The sequence below is a fragment of the Myotis yumanensis genome, unplaced genomic scaffold (genome assembly GCF_028538775.1).
Source record: "Myotis yumanensis isolate MYYU_CA2020_CCGP unplaced genomic scaffold, mMyoYum1.0.hap1 SCAF_12, whole genome shotgun sequence".
Classification (NCBI taxonomy): Eukaryota; Metazoa; Chordata; class Mammalia; order Chiroptera; family Vespertilionidae; genus Myotis; species Myotis yumanensis.
In genome coordinates, this window is record NW_027223763.1 from 50932278 (window position 1) to 50954631 (window position 22354).

The 22354-nt window shown below is 39.0% G+C and overlaps 1 protein-coding gene across 26 annotated transcripts in view; it reads right to left on the bottom strand.

Moving 5' to 3' along the window:
- The window catches only part of PTPRD (protein tyrosine phosphatase receptor type D), a 2083672-nt gene that overhangs the window by 150494 nt on the left and 1910824 nt on the right, over positions 1-22354 (bottom strand). For 10 of the 26 annotated variants that reach the window (XM_070431651.1, XM_070431656.1, XM_070431661.1 and 7 more), the window contains 5 exons: positions 20055-20081; positions 16265-16382; positions 7926-8513; positions 7389-7489; positions 6293-6552 (listed from right to left, as the gene is read on the bottom strand). In XM_070431651.1, the coding sequence (XP_070287752.1) occupies positions 6293-6552; positions 7389-7489; positions 7926-8513; positions 16265-16382; positions 20055-20081 (1094 nt within the window). The remainder of the gene's footprint in view (positions 1-6292; positions 6553-7388; positions 7490-7925; positions 8514-16264; positions 16383-20054; positions 20082-22354) is intronic. The other 16 variants (XM_070431673.1, XM_070431672.1, XM_070431662.1 and 13 more) reach the window with 5 other exon arrangements.

Consider the following 22354-nt stretch of genomic DNA (forward strand, 5'->3'; position numbering starts at 1 on the left):
CTCTCCTTCTCTCCTGCCCAACCTACGACCAAGTCCTATGGCTTCCAAACCTTTCCCTACTGTTCACATCTTCCTTCTTCTCAACTGTCACCACGCCAGGCTTATCCCATTGTCACATATCTGGATTGTTCCTTCCTCTCCTAACATTCTATCACTATAGAGTTTAGAGCAGTGGTTCTCAACCTGTGGGTCATGACCCCTTTGGCGGTCGAACGACCCTTTCACAGGGGTTGCCTAAGACCATCCTGCATATCAGATATTTACATTACGATTCATAACAGTAGCAACATTACAGTTATGAAGTAGCAACGAAAATAATTTTATGGTTGGGTCACAACATGAGGAACTGTATTTAAAGGGCCAGAAGGTTGAGAACCACTGGTTTAGAGCCCTATTGTTCAGTCTCTGATCAAACCATATGATCCAAAAAGAACTTTTTTTAAATGAAAAAAAAAATGCTTTTAGAATTAGATCAGCTTTATAAACCAGTGAAATTAAACTGCACACTCTGCTTTGCTTGTCTGACTCCAATTTAGGCTCAAAACACCCTTTTCAACAATCACTTTAGCTAATAGGCAAATAAATAACCTCAGAATAAATATATTTAGAAAGCCCTTGACTACTTACAAAGTAAGCTGTGTTTTCCCACTATATTAGATTTAATTAGATAAGTTAAATCTAACCTTCAGAATTTTAATTATATTAAGTAAAGTTTTACTAATTCTATTTAATATGTTATCATCAAGGGGCCCAGCTTCACATAATTATACGGGAAGCTAAGCTTTGGCCTTGGTGGCAGTCCCACTTCAAATTCAGCCGGGCTTTTTGTATTAGCAACCTGTATTAACATTCTCAAACTCGTTATTTAACTGGGAGGTCAAACTGCATCTCAGATTTTAATAAAGAGTGTTGTTCTTTTCATAGCTTTTGATTTTTTTTGACTATACTCTATAGTCATTTGGGTATATATTGTTTAAGTAAAATTAATTTAACATAGACAAACCAAAGCAGGTTGAATGGTTTTTCTGGTTTCCATGTTTAAATTAAGGTTTTCCACCTTTTTAGCTCCATGCTGTCAGAAAAGTTACTGAATTATCGTAAGCCTCATTTTCCTCATGTGTGAAGTGGCAGGTGATAATGCTGACCTGTGGGGAGCCTCTCCCTTTACCTCTCATCTAAATTCTCATGGCAAACTGCTGCTTGACACTCACACGTTTCCATGATCGGTGGCCTGGCTGCTCCTGGTATTAACATTTGCCTGGGCCAGTCCTGTCAATGCCTCCTTGCTGTGGGGTGCTCGATGGTCTAGCAGTTTAGCCAATTCTTTGCTTGGCCAATGAATTCTATGGCCGTGGATCCACATGTGTGCTCTAGAGCAGTGGTCGCCAACCGGTGGTCCGTGGACCGCTGGTGGTCCGTGAGGTCCGAAAGTTTGGCAACCGCTGCTCTAGGGCCAGACAACCTGCATTCAGATCTTGCCTTTCTGATTCTGCTATGGTGTCGCCAGGGCAAGTTAGTTCCTCTTGATGCTTCCTCAGCTTTATAATGCAAAGCGCCCTTCTTGTGAAGATTATATCAGTTACAGTGTGCCCTGTCCTTCTAAACAGCACTATTAACTCTCAGCATCAACTCTATGACCTTGGCCAGGCTGCTCAGTCTCTCTGGGCCTCACTTTAATTCATCTGTAAGTGGGGAGAAGGATGCCCACCGCACACGGTGATTGTGAGGCTTAAATGAGCCTTCCTAGTATCTTCAGTTCAGTGTAAAGCACTTTACAAATGCAAGCCTTTACCACCTCAATGACACCATGCGATGAATGAATGATTTCTCATTAAAAATTAAACAGATAATATATTACTTCATTAAACTGCTCATAGTGGTGGCACACATTTTATGAAGCAACATTGTAAGCCATGCTTCCAAGAATATCTTCTTTTTTAAAAGAAGGAAAAGTAGAGAATCTGAACGCCAAATTAGCAAGACCAAAGAAATGTAAACTTTCATAAAATACTCCCCTTCCTCATTTCTGTGTTTCATAAATATAAAGCGCTACAGTGAAATTAACTTATATTAGGGACCTTCTCTTAGTATAATCTGCGTGATACATTTTTTTCTTACCGCCCAGACTAAACTCCTGCTCTATCAAGTCACAGACGTTTTGACCACAACTGGCTCCTGAAACACTGTGGGCTTGCTAGAGTTTTCAAACTAACCCGCCCCCCTCGCCTCCCCCCCCCCCCCCGCCCCCCGCCTCCTAAAAGCACTTAAACAGAAGGTTGAAGCCCTACAGAATTCCCGGCACCAGAACTTGCTGTTTCCTGGGAAATATGACCTTTCCTGGAGGGAGCGCCTCTGCTTCTCCAGATAGATACCAAGTGTGGGCCAATTCCTTCCGGAGCAAGGAGCTATGTCCGCTTACATTTCCCAGGGGCGGATTGGTGTGTAAGGGGTGAGGCACTGGGGGCAGTGATCAAGACCTGCCAATTACTGTGGCTGGAAATGAGAAAAGCATGGTTTCTGTTGATAAACAAAACAGCTCTTCAATCACCAAAATTGCATTTGGCTAGAAAACAAATAGGAAGCATTTTTCTAGATAGCATTCACCTAAATAAAAGTTAGCAACTCACCAAAGGTCTGGAATCAATTGCTTCCTCCCCTCATTTCACCCATAAAATACTGAACAAAAAGCTACATTCCTCTCTAATTTCTGTACTTGCCAATTACTGCAAGTGGCACTACGAGGCACACAGGTTCTTGTGATATGTGACCATCCCACGTAAACCAACCTGGAAGAAAGGATGGGTAACTTGACACTGTAGGAAGCCCCCAAATATAAATTATCTAGGTTTTCTTGCTGCTTTTTTTCTAACTGGAGATTTGCTCTTTCATTTCTTATAGCTCTGGTCCTTTTTCCACTCAAGTACTTTTCTAATTTAGTCTTTTGCTCTTTTCCCCAGAGAAGCTAGAATATTTTTTTGAGAATCTCTTTATTTCTAGAACATATTTTTTCCCCATAATGGTTTGGTTCTTTTTCTGTTTCATAATGGTCTCTTCTCTTTGTTACTAAATTCTTATGCCTTTTCCCTGATTCCCACTTCAAATATAGGAGGAGAAGATAGACAAAGAAAACGAAGAAAAAAATTGAACAAGCTAAAGAAAAACACTAAAAAACAAACTAGATTCTGTGATATTCTCAACTCATTCTGAAGTTGGAAAATGAAACAAAAGTCTACCACCAATGGACTAAAATGCAATTTTCCAATAATGTCTAACACATTCTACCAAGCTGATATAGTAAATATCCACTAAAATATTTTTTTCATATAAATAAAATATTGGAAACCAATAGTAAATACTACAAAATATACTATTCTCTTCTCATCTTTCAACTGTTCTTTCTCTGAATAGACAGTGCCTGTTTTTTAATGGATTGAATTTAGAGTCCATATTTTTTCCTTATTCTTTCTTTGTTTGCAATTCTTTCACCTTTCCTAAATCTTTTTCATCCTTCAACACTCAGATGAGATATTAGATCCTTCCAGATACCTCCTCCCTGACATCCAAGTACAGACATAGAGAAACGCATCAGAGATGGCTCAGGGGTTTGAGAAAAATATCATAGAAATGAATGATGCTGCCATTTGTCCTAAAGGACACGAAAAAAAATCAAGAGGAAATTAATGCGTTTAATTTTTTCTATATGTTACATTGAGGTAACAATGGAGTTATTCCCTCCATCCAAGTTGGGCTAAATCTCTATACTCATGTTTCCATAGTACTTGGCAGACTCCTACCATTACATTCACATTACCTATTCGTTGTCTCTGTTCTCCCACCGTAAGATAGGGCTTTTTCTCAGTCATCTCTCCCAGTCCTAGTGCTGGAAATATAGTGTGTACAGAATATATGTTCATTGGATGCCAACTAAAAAGTCGCAATGGATGGAGAAGACATAGATGAATAACAAATGCAAGTCTTTATCTCAATTAGGCACCATCGCATATGCTGTCCTCTTGAAAGAGTGTCTCCCCACCCCCACGCCGCAGACCAGCTAAGTTCATGTCATTCATTAAGCCTTAGCTTAGATGTCACTCTCTCCAGGACCCCTTTCCCTACTAAAGCAGGATCAGGAGCCCCTGCTGTGGCCATCTAATCTTTGGAACCACAGTACTCCACTTGAACTGATCTTTTTACTTGTCCAAATTCCCTAATTAACCATGTTGTGTAATATCAGTGAATAAGTCTGCATTATCCCCACTAAACCCTTGAAACATTGTCTGGCACTATGGTGGGAGATAAAAGAAATCAACAGAATATTTAAACAAATCAATGGATAAATATAAACTCACTTTCATATTAAGTTTTGTTGGAATAAAAATTGTACTAAATAGTTCATTCTCATTTCCAATTTTATGAATGACAGAAAGAGAAGAGTGAACAAAAATGGAAACCTTATTTCTCAGTGAATTTGTTTTCATAATAATCTTTTGGAAATTTCATCATCTGCTTGAAACCATTCGATTATTTTATCGAATAAACAATAACTGAATTTTTTTCAGGAAGGGTTGTTTCCTAAATTTCACAAATACCCCAATAGTAAAAACTTCTTGTTTATAACTTTACTTTTTAATAACTAATTTTTTCAGCACATTCTTCAAGTTTTACTTTTTAATAGCTAATTTTTTTTTCAGTCATGTTCTTCAAGTTTTCTGGAGCTTTGGAAAGTGCTTACTGTACATAATCTTTAAAAATTCCTTTGCTATGGCCCTGGCTCAATTCCCCTAACTCCCTAACAAGCTTTACTCTATGTCTGTACTTGCTAACTTCTTCCTAATAACTGAGACCTTTACTATTATTAGCCTTTTGCTTCATACTTTTACTTCATTGTCTCAGTGATTGTCTCCTCCCATAAAACCATTGCTGCTGTTACTATTCCGAAATGCCTATCTTTAATCCTAGTAATTTCTTTAAACCCACATCCTAAATTAGGTATTTCATTGTTACCTCAATGTAACATATAGAAAAAATTAAACGCATTAATTTCCTCTTGATTTTTTTTCGTGTCCTTTAGGACAAATGGCAGCATCATTCATTTCTATGATATTTTTCTCAAACCCCTGAGCCATCTCTGATGCTTTTCTCAAACCCCAGAGCCATCTATGATGTTTTCCTCTGCATTGATCTCTTCATTTCATCAGCTTCCAATTCCTACTGCACTATTGCTCTGGTTTGCCTCTGCTCAGATCCACCATCACCACCTTCAGAATCTTTTTACTTGCCTAGTGTCACTATGTGGTAACTCCCCAACAATTCCCTCTCTGCTGTTCCAGTTCCCACTAACATACACCTTCAGGATCCATGTTCCCTAAGAACTGTTCTAGTAGTGCTGCCAGCTTGTCACCACACATAAGGCTCTGAGGGCCTATGAACTATGTATAAATGCGTCCACTCCATTCCAGTGTGGCTGCTCTTGAGAATACAACTCTCATTAACACGCAGTACATTTATTTCTCTGTGTCCCCCACCCTATGATAAGCTCTTTGGGGACAGGGATCACATCTTTTTCATTCTCCACGGCCTTCCACCGTGCTCACACTTAATACACTTCAGTGTAAATACTTTTGTTTTCTGTTGGCTATCACTAATGAGCTGTGCTGAGTATCTATTCTATTGGGTACAACTAACTATATACAACCGACAAACTACTAATCTGATTGGATTTAATTTTCTACTGAAGGCCCACTGGCTTCTACACTGTGCTCCATTCAACCCAGAAAACCTGCATTTTTTTCACTTACATGTTTTTCCAATGTCATTCAGAATTTTAACTTTTGAAATGTCTACCTTTCAGCACATGCATAAAATACTAGTGTCATCAACTTTATTTGCTTATCTAATTCCCCAAAGTTCTTTTAATGTTATTTTACTTTACAAGACACTCCCACAATAATTTGCCACATATCAGAGTCATTCAACTAGTCACCTTACTCCATATATTATGACATACACTCCTTTATAGTAATGGCCATGTTCTATTTGCCATTCTAGCTTTCCTAAGTAACACTGTTCCTGGAACATACAAAATACTAAACTTTAAAATAATGAGAATCTGGGTTACAATGAACACCAGATCACAGTGCCGTGAATAACAAAACTACAATCCTATGTAGAAGACTCAGATACTCTACGTACAGCCATTTATTCTTCTATAACACTACAACACTGAGATTTAACTTTCTTTTTTTGTTACTGGCATGTCTCTCCTTCAGCCCTAACCCTTCAATCAACTTACTTTATATTCTCATTTGCAGGTACTTCGGGCAGCTGCACAGTAATCATGCCATCCAAGTTGGTCTTCCCGATGAAGGCCGGCTTGGTGCGCAGCACGTCCGGCGCAGTCTTCGCGGTCACCCGGTGCTGCAGGCCCCCGGCACTGTTCCCACGGTTTGTCAGCACGAATGAGTACGACTTCTCAGGCTTCAGGTTGACAATTAACTTCTGTGTAGCTCGACCATCCACTTCTTCTACCATTTTCCCATCATCATAAAGAATCTAGGGAGATACCACCGATCACAGAGAGCCTAGGAATGTTTTCTAAACTCATGTGCACTTGCTTAGAGAAAATGCATAACAGATCAATTTCAATTTCGGGATAATTCATAAGCCAATAAGTAGTCACAAACTCTAGAGATCGCATCAATTTCTCACTTCGTTCTTACTGTGTAATGATATAATATGTCTAACTCTAGCGAAAATACACAAAGAAATGCACAATATTTTTTTCAATTTTGACTTGTCAGGTGTATGTGACAGAAATGGAATGTGTGCAGAAATGCTTTAGGTTTCCAATGTATGATACACATCACTTTTTTTCTAAACGTTTCCATTCCTGTTCCTAAATATATTATAACTTTCAAAAAATGTTTCTCTACTCTTTATTTCATAGCCTTGTACTTCTCGCTAGCATCTCTCACTATCTCTCCATGGAGTTTAAATTCTCAACTAGAATTTAAAATGTGCAAAGAATTCAGGCCAATAAACGTATTTTTAAAATCTTTTGCATTCTATATAGGTAGAAACCATACAAATTTTCTTTTCTGGGGGAAAAACAAAAACACTAGCTTAGATGTGAAAAGTTCAACTTGCAAACACTAAGTCACCTACAAAGTAATTCCAGCACTGGGCTTGAGCTTCTGCCCCCTCTTCAGAGTGCAAAGGCCACACTGCCAAAGTGCCAGACTCAGTCTAGTATGTGAAAGCCACAAATGAGCAAGTATGTGTTCCAGAACCAAAGCCGTCTGTTTGCTTTTTGGTAACTCACCCAGGGGGACTGCCCCCGGCCCCTCCACTTTTACCTGTGATTTCTTACACATTCGAAAACAACTTACCTTGAAAGGCATGGCAGAATTATAATTCTCTGGAATCTCCCAAGACAGCAGCACTGAGGTCTTCATTACTGCTTTGACATGAAAATTTTTTGCAAACACTGCTGGAAAAGGAAAAACAGTGTATTTAAACCACTCCTAAGAACCACAGCCTGTCCTTTACCACCTTGGACCACAGGGCTCACGCTAGATGCTTTCTACTTTGATCCGAGAGAGAAGTGGTGATTTGCCTACCTGTTCAGAGCATTCATTTAAATACATCATTCTCCTAAAGATCTCTCCTTTCTCTCCATTTCGGTCAACTACATTGCGTTTTCCTTACCTGAGGACATGGGGATGCTCTCAGCCAGACTTGGTTGGCATTCTATTACTGAATTCTAAGGCATCCAAAACATAGTAAGTTTCGCATACTTTACCTTTCCGCTTTGGCTGAACCTATTAATATGAATGGGCCGAGCAGTTATTTATAGCTTCAAAATACTGATTTCCAAAGACCGACATTCCTTTAAAGGAGGAAGGCCATAAGCAGACAAATCCTACCTTGATCCACAGGCAGTGTCCTGAACTGGACACTGGGACTATATGGCCCGGGCCCTTTGCTCGTGTGAGCACGTACTTTTACATCATATGTGGTATCTGGTTTTAAGCCACTGAGTGTCAGAGTGGTGTCAGCGGGAACAATAAGTTGCTCCATTGGAAGGAGAGGGATGTTGATATCCCTGTACAGAAGGGTATACTTGGTGATAAGGCCATTTCTCTCTGCCAGGACAGGTGGCTGCCAAGATAACTGGACGGAGGTGGACGTGGTGCCTTCCGAGTGGAGGTTTTGAGGGAATCCAGTTGGGACGTCTTCTGGGACAGAAATCTCCTTCACCATCTCCTCCCCAAAGCCCACTTTGTTTCTGGCTGAGAGCCTGAAGGTGTACGATGCTCCTTTGTGGATGTCTGTCGCTGTGAAGTGATCTTCTTTTTCAGAGAACTCAAGAGTGGTGAGCGGCTCCATATCCTTCCGGCCAAATTTTAGACGGTAGCCCTGAAGAGGTCCAAACGTGTCCACAGGGGGGTGCCACTGAATGAGAGCAGTATTCATCTGAGTGTGGCTAATCAGCAGCCGGGGTTTCCCTGGGACTGAAGCACATGGATGGACCAACTTACATAGATGCTCACATTTCAATCATTGCTAAATGGAAACACCATTCCACAGCATTCTTAAGTCTTTATTAAAAAAAGGGGGGGTAATGCTTGGTCTGTATACCTTTGTGGCAATGTTCTACTTCTCCTACTCTATTAAAGTAGGCTGAACTGCTAGAATGCGATAATAGACACAAAATAGGAATTAACTAAATAATAATTTGAGGAAATATTTTAACATCTTCACATTTTAGACTTTCACACATAAAGGTGCATGCCACAGAGAAATGAATGAGTACAGATGAGCCAATTAGATGCAGCTAATAATAACAAGTATAACGTATTTAATTATTGGTCGCATGCAATGTACCAGACACTGCTAAGAGCATTACATGTACTGTTGCATTTGATTTACAGTCCTTACTCCCGACTACATGCTCTGATTAGTTATCTTGATTTTTGTATAATAAGAAAAGGAAACCCAGAGAGCCAGAACACTGTGCAAGGTCAGATGTGTAATAAATGAGAAAAGTATAGTACAAACCCAGGTCTATTGACTCTATAGGCCAAATAATTGACTACATTGTTATGCTGCTTATAAATTTACAAAAAAAAGTAGCTCCAAATAACATTATTTTGACTTACTATGGCTCTAATTTGCATTTTTGTTTATACCTTACTATCCACACCGGTCATCCCCATTGAATTTTCACCTTTAATACAGGAATTATGTTATGACCTACCCTATAATTGTTGTTGTGAATATTAGATCAGAAAATGCATGTAAAAATCTTCACACAAGTTTAATATTTTATTACTACTATCATAACTCTCAATAATCAAAATACTAACCTCTTATAGTAAGGGGCTAGTTTCCTGTAAGTACTAGTACATAATTTATATTCTTTTCAAGTTAAGTAAGTTAGATATGTAAAGAGTTCTAATCTACTCATTCAATAGATTTATACAACTGCAATTTTTTAATGGAGGGCAGTTATTCCTGGAATCCATGCAGAAGGACAGTGGTAAACAACACAGAGCCAAAAGGTACTTTGAGGATAGACCAAAGATGGAGGAGGAAGAAGGGTATCAGCAAACTTAAAACGAAGAGAAGTTGATAGGAAGAGGAAGATGGTAGAAAGGAAGGAAAGCTTGCACTAATGGGAGACTGGCAATGACAAATAGTATTAAGGGGGTAGAGATAAAAAAATGAAACAAATAAACAATAAAACAACAAAACCAGAAAGATGATAAGAAAATACATAGTATACTGACCTTGGTAATGACGAATAGTTCCTGAAGTCTGTAATGGCTAGTGTGTGTGTGTGTGTGTGTGTGTGTGTGTGTGTGTGTGTGTTGAGAGTTGGCCCAGGAACCAAATTAAACCAAACCAAAAATTGTATACTCATTGTTTCTCAGGAAAATATGCATGCAGAGAGCTTAATCAATTAAGAAATTCCCGAACTACAACTCATTCATAAATTGGGAGAGCCTTTGAATTATTCCATTTACAGTGGCTTTCTTCAGTTTCAGTTAGCCTTGGTTAACCATAGCCCGAAAGTGTTAAGTGGAAAATTCCAGAAATAAACAATTTATACTTTTTAAATTCTGAGTAGCCATGATGAAATCTTGCGCTACCCCACTGCATCCCACCCGGGGCTTGAATCGTCCCTTTGATGTCTTCACACTGTAGGTTAGTCACTTAGGAGCCATCTCCATTATCAGACTGACTGTCACGGTATCGCAGTGCTTGTGTGGAAGCAACCCTTATTTTACTTAACACAATGGCCCCAAAGTGAAAGAGTAGTGATGCTGCCAGTTCAGATATGCCAGAGAGAAGCCTTAAAGTGTCTCCTTTATGAGAAAAGGTGATTCCAGTACAATAAGCTATTTTGAGAGCTAGGGAACAGTCACATACCTTTTATTTCAATATATTGTTAGACTTGTTCTATTTTATTGTCAGCTATTGTTAATCTCTCACTGTGCCTAATTCACAAATTAAACATGTATGTAAAGGAAAATACATAGTATAAACGGGATTCAGTACCTTCTTTGGTTTAGGCCTCCCCTGGGGGTCTTGTAATGTAGCCCCGGTAGCTAAGGAGGTACCACTGTATTAGTTTAAATTTATTTCATTTTAAAATTATTTAAAATTATTTTCATTTTAAAAATCACTTTAAGGTAGACAGTGAGAGGCATCTTTACATTTCCCTTTATGTGTGTATAACATTTACACAATTTGCTCATTAAGGGTCAGTGATGTCAAGGATTAAACATGTGAGGCTCTGCTGAGAAAAACTAGGGCCTTCAGCAGAGGAAACATCATTCAGTGAACAAAAGCCAGTTGAAACTACTGGGAAGAAACATAACTATTAAGCCATTTTCCAGCTACAATCTATTTTATTAAACATATTTATCAAAATTTTCTAAAATTCTGGTTCCAAGGAACTGCACAGTATGTATACAGTTTCTATAAGATGCATTTAAAGCTAGGATTAATCAAACATTTTTAGTTTTCTTCTTTTTTAAAAAAATTGATTTCAGAGAGGAAGGGAGACAGAGAGGAAAGAGAGAGGAGAGAGAGAAAGAAAGAGAGAGAAAGAGAGAGTGAGAGAGAGAAAGAAACATCAATGATGAGAATCATCAATTGGCTGCCTTTTGCACGCCCCCTACTGGGGATTGAGTGCTCAACCCAGGCATGTGCCCTTGACCAGAATTGAACCCGGGACCCTTCAGTCTGCAGGCCAACACTCTATCCACTGAGCCAAACCAGCTACGGCTAGTATTCTTGATATAAACCACAAATATTCTAATAATATTTATACTATTTGTCATCCAAATAGCAATATGTTTTTATTATCTGATGTTTCACTTTATACTATTGCTGTGATATAAATTTGGAGAAATATAATGGACCGGTAAATTCTAAGACAAAAACACACTGGCTTTATAAAAATGTTCATCATTCTTCTGTGGTTAAAGCTTAGGCTAGACTAATGTCTTTTTTTGTTTGTTCATTTGTTTGTTTGTTTGTTTTAATGCCCTTTCTTAATTGGGGATATACATAACGTGGGCTTGAATCATGGGATCAAAGTAATGCTCTAGAAGTAAGAGTCAACCCATACCTGAAACCTATATGTTAATACTGACCAAGGTCAACCCAATCAATTTAATAAATATTCTTAAAAAAGAAGTCAGAGTCAGTTCTGATCTACTGATTTCCACTGCCCTGCCAGGAGCATCTCAGTCTGGTCTCCATTCAAGCCTGCAAGGTCATTCCTTCCCTTGGCAGAAGCTTCACTAAGCCTGAAAACTATGAGACAACCAGTCCCGGAACACCACCATACACAAGTAAAGAATCCCAGAAAGAAAGGAATGCTGAGGCAGCTAGAGGAAGAATACCAGTATTGCCTCAGGGGAGGCCAGCCACATGACGCGAATGACTCAAAATCTCCACAAATGTGTGAAGAATAGAAGTAGTTCAAGTTGGGTAAGGGTTCTGAGTATTTCATCCCAGTAACAGATAGAATAAAAGGAATGCGGAGAGTTCTACAACACTGAATATATGGTTAAAAAGAATTCTCTGAATCTCCACATATTGATTTCATTCCATTTCTGATTTCCAGAAAATCTAAACACATACAATCTATTCACTTTGTGCAAAGACTTAAACACCGGCACACAGGAATCTGGGTAGGAAAATAAAGATGGATAGTGCAGGCTCTATGTTCTCTGGTATCTGCATATTCTAGGTGGGGAAATGAAGAGATGTATTAGGTGGTACTGTATGTGGAGTCTGGCTCAAGGTTTCAGGTGCCTTAAGATTATTATGTGGACCACTTTTAAAGGTTATCCAGTAGTAGGCTTAATGGTCCTACTTACTCCAGCATCAGAGCTGGAGAGTTGGCAAAGTAAAGAGTATTAGATAATAACTCAGGAGAGCGTGGAGGTCATTTTAGTAGTGTCTTAGTGAGGAAGCAGTAAATAAGCTAACTCTAATTCATTTCAAGGCATATATGATCTCGTCTCCCTTTTCCTTTTTAAATTCTTCTTATTCCCTTACTAGATTCTTCTCTACTAAAAATCCTTTAGGGTTTCAGGAATGGTATGCAGAGTGTTGCCGCCCTTTACTTCCTAGCAATAGCAATCACTGGGGATCCACTGAGGCACTTTGTCAGTCCCACTGGCTCTAAACTTAGCTTCCGTTTAACCTAGCACCTAAGAAGAAATAGGACCTGAAGAGGATTATGCTAAGCAAAATCAGCCAGTCACAGAAAGGCACATATCACATGATCTCACTCATATGTGGAATCTAAAGAACAAAATAAACTGATGAACAAAATAGATCCAGAGACGTAGAAACATGGAACAGACTGTGGAATCTCAGAGGGAGGATGGGTGTGTGTGGGTGAGAAGAGATTAACCAAAGAATTATATGCATATATACATAACCCATGGTCACAGACAATAGTGTGGTGAAGGCCTGGGGAGTTGGGAGGGGGAGCGGGAAACCTGCAGGCTAGAAAGAGTCAATTGGGGGGGGGACATCTATAATACTTTCAACAATAAAGATAAATTTTAAAAAAATCATAATTCACTGGCCTAAGCCTATTCCAAATTCTCCATGTCATAGTTGTCTTTTCTTTCAGCTTTAACCATAGCTGTTCAGTAAAGTAGTGACATTTATGCAAAAATATAGAGAAAATTTTAAACCAATGAATTTGCTGGTTGTCTTAAATCTCAAGACTTCACGCAACAGGCCAATTAGTATGAGACAGGACAATGTAAGATTAACAAGTAAACTACAAAAATGTCACTATCACTGAAATGTAAAAGCCAACACTTTATTCAAAGGCATCCCTCAGGTTACATATTCCATAGATTAAGTGATGGACAGTACATTTTGTTTCAAAGTTATGATTGTTCACAGATTTTAGAAATATTATATTATATACTAATATATACTACAATCAGGAATTTTACTATTAAAATGAAATTTCATGAGAATTTCTGAATTCTCCATGGAAGCAATTACTAAATAGCCTAAAAACTGTGGTCTAGTTGAAGCTCATATATGTGAGATAAACTCAGTAATTCTTCATAGTTACATAAATATAAGGTTTTTTGGTAACAGTATACAAAAACAACAACAACAAAATTTAATGAGTTTACTGATTACGTGGGGATGAACCATGATTGGAGAATGCTTTTTGGTGGGTTTGGGGGAGTGCTTTTTAAGTGGTAGGTTGGCAGCAAAGAAAACTACAGATTTTCTCTACAAGAGGTTCTAAATCTGGATTCTCACACCTCCAACCCCGGCTCAGTGTGAAGGTCTCAAGAAAACAAATGTGCAGACATCTAAACTGTAAGTATTTCCTACCTTAATATCTAAATCTTCATTGATTAACAAAGACCTGAAATTGTGAATGAAAATCCCAAGATAATCTATATATATAAAAGCTTAAGCAACCAAACAAACAAACAAACGACTGAACAACTGGTCGACCGGTCGCTATGATGCATACTGACCACCAGGGGGCACTCAATGCAGGAGCTGCCCCCTGATGGTTGGTGCACTCCCACAACCAACCTCCCATGGCCCTTCCCCCCCACTGGCCAACCTCCCACCGCCCCAATTGTCCCTGATCACCAGTCAGGCTGAGGGACCCCACCCGTGCATGAATTTGTGTACCATGCCTCTAGTTTTTTTTTTTTTTTTTAATATATTTTATTGATTTTTTACAGAGAGGAAGGGAGAGAGATAGAGTTAGAAACATAGATGAGAGAGAAACATCGATCAGCTGCCTCCTGCACACCTCCTACTGGGGATGTGCCTGTAACCCAGGTACATGCCCTTGACCAGAATCGAACCTGGGATCTTTCAGTCCGAAGGCCGAAGCTCTATCCACTGAGCCAAACCGGTTCTGGCATCTAGTTTTATATATAAATGATATTGACAATTCTAAATACTAATAAATGTCGATACGGTGACTAAAAAGTTATGAGATAATCTTTAAAATAGATAATAAAATAGACACTATTATTCCTTTCTCTTTGGTTATTCTTTTTCTGCTCATTTTAGGACCCCCATCTTATGAGAATGGGAGTTTGATGATTTCATGTAAAACATTTCAGGCTTACTAAGACAGTTATTAATATGGGAGTAGATGTATTTTCTTCATTTTGAAATTAAATTTCAGTTTAGCCTTGGTTGACGGTATTCAAATAGAGGTTGTTTCCATAGCAAGACAGTCAGTATGCCCCACTGAACATGTATCTCTTATGCAAGGCAAAAAATTAGCTTGATACAATGGCGTTCTTAAAAAAAAATTAAAATAAAGCCCAGAAGACTATCTTGAAGGAATTCTGCCATCTGTAATCCTGCTGCTTGAGGCAGTTCACGGTGGCAGGATGTGAGGCAAATCTTCTGACATTTAGACAAATTTGGCAGTGAGCATGGTGCCTGGGAGGGTGCTCACCATCACAGCTGTTCTTTCCTTTATGTCTTTACCGAAAGGTGTGTTCCTAAAAAGTTATGTGAGAAGTGATTTTAAAGGAGTAGATCAAATCACAGTTTAAATGTTCCAGAGGAGATTTCTATGGAAAGGGGCAGGAGGATAATCCTTTTATAATCATCTCTTAATTTATTGGTTTTACAATGCCAGGCCTTCCTTCATGCTGGCTTTTCCTACTGTGGCCAATCAAAGTAACTCTAAAGAACATTGAGCTTTGTTCTTTAGAAAGAACAATGTGATATTTAGCCCTTTTTCTTTTCTTCATTCTCTTTTCTGTTCCCCATCTTTTGTGCAATTTGCCTCCTTAGAATCCCCATGGCGGGAGTGGGGAGGAAAAAATAACAAAAAATAAAACGAAGTCAACACCTAGTTCCAGATGGCAGCTCCTCTGCCAGGGTTTGTTGTTGGGAGAGCTTGAAGCTGCTGATGCCTTCCCTACCTAGAGGATGTGCCCTCCGAACCCCCCTGAGACTTGCTCCTTCACACCATTCAAGCCTCAGCTCAAATATCCCGCCTCACAGAGACCTCTGATTACTCCAAAATAACCCCTAGGGGCTGCCCTATGCTTAATGCCAATACACCTTTATTTTTCAGTTTATCACTCACTGACATTTTATTCTATACTGATTTGTCCACTGTTAAGTAGCTAGTCCTGGTCAGAAAACAAATTTCGGGAGGGCAGCGTCTGCTTTGCTGACCGATGTATGCCCAGTAATGGGAAAGGTACCTGACAAATAACTGATGCTCCAAAAAGTATTTGTTAAAGGACTGACTAGATCAGGGGTCCTCAAACTTTTTAAACAGGGGGCCAGTTCACTGTCCCTCAGACCGTTGGAGGGCCGGACTATAGTTTAAAAAAAAACTATGAACAAATTCCTATGCACACTGCACATATCTTATTTTGAAGTAAAGAAACAAAACGGGAACAAATACAATATTTGTATTTGCATGTGGCCTGCGGGCTGAAGTTTGAGGACCCCTGGACTAGATAATTTAGGTAAATTATATTCCCGTGTTCTTACTTTTTCCTTATGAAATATATATATATATATATATATATATATATATATATATATATATACACACACACACACACACACATATATTGTAAAACAAAAAGTTGATCAGAGCTTATTTTTCCCCCTGGGTCAGAGGTCACTCATCCCATTTAGAAAATCGGCATTACTGTCTCCCCAAACATGTTCAAGGCACATAGCTGCACAGATCGGTTACCTGCTCCTGTGGTGGACACCAGCTTGGGCTTGCTGCGAGCACCGTCTCCTTTGGTGGTGTAGGCTGTGACGGTGAGGGAGTAGGAAGTTTCAGGCTGCAGCCCAGAAATAATCATGTCCTGAAATGACACAGAATGGCACTGATTCAAATCATGATCCCAACGCTCTGGGGGAAAAATCAAGGCATCCGCTAGCATTTCTGTGCATGCTTCAACATTCCCTGCAGTCATGCCAAGCACTGGAAGTTGCATGCCTGGAGCTCATGCTATGGAAGGTGTTTTCATGCTGACATTGAAGTAGGGTCAGCCCGCGTAGGGCAGCTCTAAGGGAAAGTAGTTAAAAACATAAAACCTGGAGACAGAACTCCTGAATTCTTAAATTTCTACCCACTTCCCCTTATGTATAAGCTTGGTGATCCAAGGTCTATGAGTTCAACTCTGTGCCTCAGTTTCTCATGTGAACGTTATGAGTAATAAGAACACATGGGGCTACTGAAGGACTGAATGGGTTACATCCGGTAAATGATGAGAACTACGCCTGGCTCACAGTGAGCAATCCGTAAACTCGCTGTTAGTTTCTGCCAGCAGCTCTCCATGCGCATCCACTACAGCCTGGCCCACAGACTGCGGAGGGGCTGATGCCAACGCCGTCTGTTTTACCACCCTGGACCGACCTTGCCAAATGGCTGATCTGTTGGACCTGGACATCCTGAGATTCAGATAAGTTTCTTGGGACTCATGAAACATATCATTGGCTGATCGTGTGGGCTATGAACAATAATCATTATATACTCAGGAGAATCTTCTGTTCAACTGAATGATTTTCTGATCTAAAACCAAATGAAAGGACTGGCTCGGCCGTATCACAAATATTGTTCAAGTAATTCTGACTGTTTAGAAAATGTTAAATATCACCAACATCATTCATCAAAACTCTCTGTTTTTGTCTTAGTAAAGGCCTCAAGCTGTGGTAGTTATTAAGACTAGACAGAGAACTTCGTCCAAACTGGAGGTTACACGGCTCTTTACATAGAGTTATTGATTTGTCCTGGTATTTTCTTTAGAGATATACAGAGAGAGAGAGAGAGAGCAATATAATGAATAAAAAACCCTTTCAGATTTTTGGTACAGCTATGTTTTCAAATTAAGTGTGATAAATTTAAGAAAATATACAATGGCATTGCTTCCCACATCTAAAGACAATGCAAGTGAGAGTTCAGTGAATGGGCTGGATTGTGTGGAGGACTGGAGGGCTTTTCTGTGCAAGGCTGTAATGGGCACCATAGAACTCAATGGTTGACAATGATCCCAAATATGACAGCTTTTACAATGTGCTTTTCTCAAAAGAGGAGGAGTATCAACAGCGGAAATTCCAGTATTTCGGACTCCATCTTGAAGAGCCATTGGGAATACTATTCTGCCAGATGAATGGACTAAATTTGGGAGAGAAATTTTATTTTCAGGAACTTGGAGTGGTTTCACTCACATTACAGAGACTATAAAAACCAAGTGAACCACCTGGGAGTGGCATTTTAAACTGTGGCAGACAATAGCCATCCCCAAAATCGTGATGGGTACATGCCAACCTTATTGTTTTCAATGTCCCCCTTCACATGCTACTTGATTGCTGCTGGAAGCAGGCAAGGCTGGGAGGGGAAAAAGAAGCAGGGCTTGGTTCTGCCACCGAATTGTGTGGCAAGACGTTTATATCCTCTGAGCCTTGTACAAGTTCCTCAATTACACAAGTAGGTTAACTACTCGTGTCCTTCCTCTAGCCCAGATGGCAGGATATTGTAAACAATGCAATTTGAAGTCGGTCAAGCCCTGTGTGGCCCTACAAACTCAGCTGGCTACATCTCTGTCTGCCTGGATCGCACCTTCTCAGGTTACATTTTCTCTCTTTAGGCTGAGGGTGTACTTCCCTGGCGGCTTCCTACCCTCTGTGGGTTAGTGTGGCTTATATCATGGCCAGTTCCTCACTCTTTGCCTTTCCCTATCCCACTCCACTCCACTTCTTGCCCTTGCTTGCTAAAAGTTGGCATTACTGGATGTTCTGTAACAGTCACTGGTCTTCTGTTCAAAACAAACAAAACAAAAAAGAAAAAAACAAACAAACAAACTGTATTCATTTTCAAATCTTAAAGGCTTTTCTGCCTTTATCTCAAATGCATTACCAGCCCTGACTTCCTCCAGCAGCACATACATTGCACACATCTGCTGGACGGTTTCCCTGGGCTGTCACGTGTGCCCTCCAGCTTCGCTTAACTAAAGCTGAACTAACATTCCCAGAAGCAGACCCCCCTCTTTACTTCTTTAACAAATGGTGGAGCATCTTCAAAACCTCACAGCCATACTTTGATCTTTTTTTTCTTCCTCAAATTCTTAACTAGTCAGCAAGTTTTCGATCATAAACATCCCTTATTCCATTTCTGTTGCCCGGACTCTGTTGAATTGTTATCCCTGCGCAGCTATGTTAGTAAAAGAGCTCTTTCCACCTATTTTCTTGTCTACTATCTTTTTTCTTTCTAATCTCTCCACTAAGTCTGCAGGTAATGACTCACTCAGTAAGGCATGAAATCCATTTAGTAAGTCATGACCGCATTAAAGAAAGAAACAGAATATACTTGAATGCAAACTATTAAAGTTTATATATATATTTAAAGGTAGGGTATTATTTTGAAAAACTTTTATTTTAAACATATACATGGGTGGTGACATATAATGCATTTCTTACTATGGGGCATGGTCAAAGAAGTTCATGAAACACTGCTATGCTATTGATTTTTCAACATTATACTAAAACGGATTTCTTGGCTGTATTTAGCATAACTTACTAACCAGAACCCTTTATTTCTGTCAAACTGGCAAACTCACTGTCACCTGACTATATCACACCTGTGACTGCCTCAATCTGCTCACCTTAAAAAAATATGTTCCAGCCTCCAACTCTATAGTGTGAGCGTGCGCGCGCACACACACACAAAATCCACACACATTTTCACCTCTTCAATCTCCACTTATCCTTTAAGTTCTTAACTAAATTTTCAGGACCTCTTCTACCAGCTGGTCTAGTGTTTCTAAATGCCTAGCTCTTACTGATATTTGTCACTCATTTACTAATTAATTGCACATTGCTTGATGTCAACACATATATTGTATTTTATGAAACTTTTCTAAACTTTACATCCTTCCTAGCCACCTGCACTATAGGGACTTAAAAGGCAAGTGGCCCATCTTGTATCCCCCCCAGTACCATATATAGAATAAGCTCTAAATAAATAGCATAATCCACTCAATCAAATCTTTTGAAAAACTCCTCCCTCAGTGGGATACATTTTACTTCTTGCCATGACTCATTCAAGTTTAATAAACTTTGTATGGATACAACAGAGAATCGCCATTTCTGGATAGAGTTCATTGGTGCCAGGTCTATGTCACGTGATCCACCTAGCCGGATGTATGAGCAGCCTACAGCATACAACTTGACAGCCCGGGCCTGTGATGCTGCCACTGAAAGCATGCCTCCTCTAACTGTGTCACAAGGCAGAGTTAGTAGCAGCCACCAAAATAAGATGAGCTCATGATATTTCTTATACAATCAGTAGCACCATGCCAATTTCACAAAACCAAACCAAAATATAAAGTATAACGTAGTAAAGATAATTTAAAAATAATTTGTTAGTTCATGCATTCAGATAGTGATGGTATATCACAAATACATGAAAGAAGAGTATCAGGAAAAAAAATAAGCATTTATAATCTGTTTTGACAAAGCAGTCAAAAATTACTCACATGTTCAGTAGTATCATCAAATTCCCACTGATTGAGATTAAGAAGGTTGGGGAGGGAGAAACAAAATAAAAAGAAATGAAGAGAAAATTGTAGCCTGATAAAGGCAATGGTGTCCTTGTTAGATTTAAGGGGAAAAAAAGCAATTGAAACAATGTATACAATCAAATTCCAAGGAGTTTAAGTGTACTATGCCACCAGCTTCATTCCCAATTGAAAGGTCAAAAGTAAATATGCTCTGTATTGTTACCACTAAAACCACTGATTTTCCAAATTTTCCATTGGGATAAATTAAGAAGGCATAGCAAAAAGCTACTGCACACTACTTTATTACATTTATTTTGACTTTTTCTTTAAGTTACATAGTTAATTCAAGTCACTATTAAGATTAACATCTCTCCTCAATACTGAAATCCTATAGTCCTGGTGAAGTCCTGCAAGATGTAATGAAATAAATTTCAATGAATATTTAAAGAGAAAATATGAGATGAGCAGAAAAAAAGGGGCAGGGGATACACAAGGAAAATCAGCAAATTAATAAAGAAAAGCCAAAGTCGAAGAGAAGAAAAAAAGGAGATTGAGTGGCGTTTAAGGCAATTTTGTATTATATGATTCCATTAACTACCACAGTCTCAATGAAAAGAGCAAGAGAAATACAGTTCTGTAATGTAATATTATCAAAGAACAGAAGAACATCAAAGCATGATGATCTTATCAATTTCTTTTTCACAATTGCAGATGTACAAAATAAAACATAAGTACTGATGGCTTTATTATGTTATGAGAGCGCTCTATTTTACAAGCAGCACAAATAAAAAATTTGAAAAAAAACAAGCCAGTGGCCCTTTTCCAGATCTCAGGGATACTATGAATCTTAACCCCATTTACAGAACTGACCTCCAAACCCAAACCATACAACTGGATTCAAGGGTGAGAAGTTAGCCACTAATCCAGCTCCCTGTAGGAGAACATTTCAAGACTGAAGCAAACATAAGAATCTTTGTGAGTTGATTATGTCAAGACTTGGGGCAAATCATTTCCTCAGAGCCACGGTGCTATTTATTTGCCCTCTTCTTTTCATTGAGGCAAAGATGCAGAGTTTGGCAACCTGGAGCAGCAGTTCACAACTTGGTTCATAATCTCTCTCACTTTCATATAAAACAAGGAATTTTCTACTGAAACGTGTCAAATTATTTTAAAATATTTTTTATATTTCAATTGATTTTGAGAGAGAGGGAGAGGGAGAGGGAGAGGGAGAGGAAGAGGGAGAGGGAGAAACACAGATGTGATGTGAGAGCAAATACCAATCAGGTGCCTTCTGCACACCTCCTACCAGGAATTGAACCAGCAACCTTTTGATGAACTGTATGACACCCAACCAACTGAGCCACACAGGCCAGGACAGAAATGTTTCAAATTTTCACAAGTATCAGCCATTTCCTGACCAGCTACCGATTTGCTGGATAAGCAAACACTCCCCTATTCATCATATGCCATCAATTTTGGACCAAGCATAGATAAGCTAAACCAGCAGTCGTCAACTGGTGCTCCACGGACCACCGGTGGTCCGTGAGGTCCGAAAGGTTGGCGACTGCTGACTAGTCCATGGGGTATGTATAATCCCCATCATTGTAGTCATTCATTGAAATCTTCCTCTCCCTTTTAAAAAAATGACATATGGACTTATTATGGTACTATCTTTGAGTCACCACTAGCTTATGGATAAATTAATGTTTTAAGCAACTGATTACAAAACCAATTTATGACTACATAGTTATAAACAACTGCCTTAGGATCAATTTCTCACATACTCAACTAATACTTTTCCTAACTTGGCTCAACGTGAGGATCCCATTTACTCTCTGGGAAACTCATTTTTATCATGGTCATTATCTTCATTTTCTGGGAAATATGTAATTCAATAAAGAAGTTATAAATAATATACTATCAGGATACCTTTCCCGAAAAAGATTGTCTGTTCTTCAACGGGAGAGCGCATACGTTTAGAAATTAGGTCAACTTAATTCTAAGTAGTTTTAATACAGTAGAAAGTAGATGCTATCAGCAAAACTGATTCTCAGAATTCTTCCCCTTGATTTGATTAAATGCATTTTGAGGTCAGAAAGGCAAACTCAGCTACAGCTATGGAGAGCTGAGTACCTGCATTTGAAGAAAACAGTTAACATGTTTTTAATCAGATGTGTCATTTCACTACAATTTATTTTCTCACTTGATGGCAACTCTGATTGAGAAGGCCTATGCCCATTATGTACAGGATGCTGTACGAGATGTTTAAAACGTAA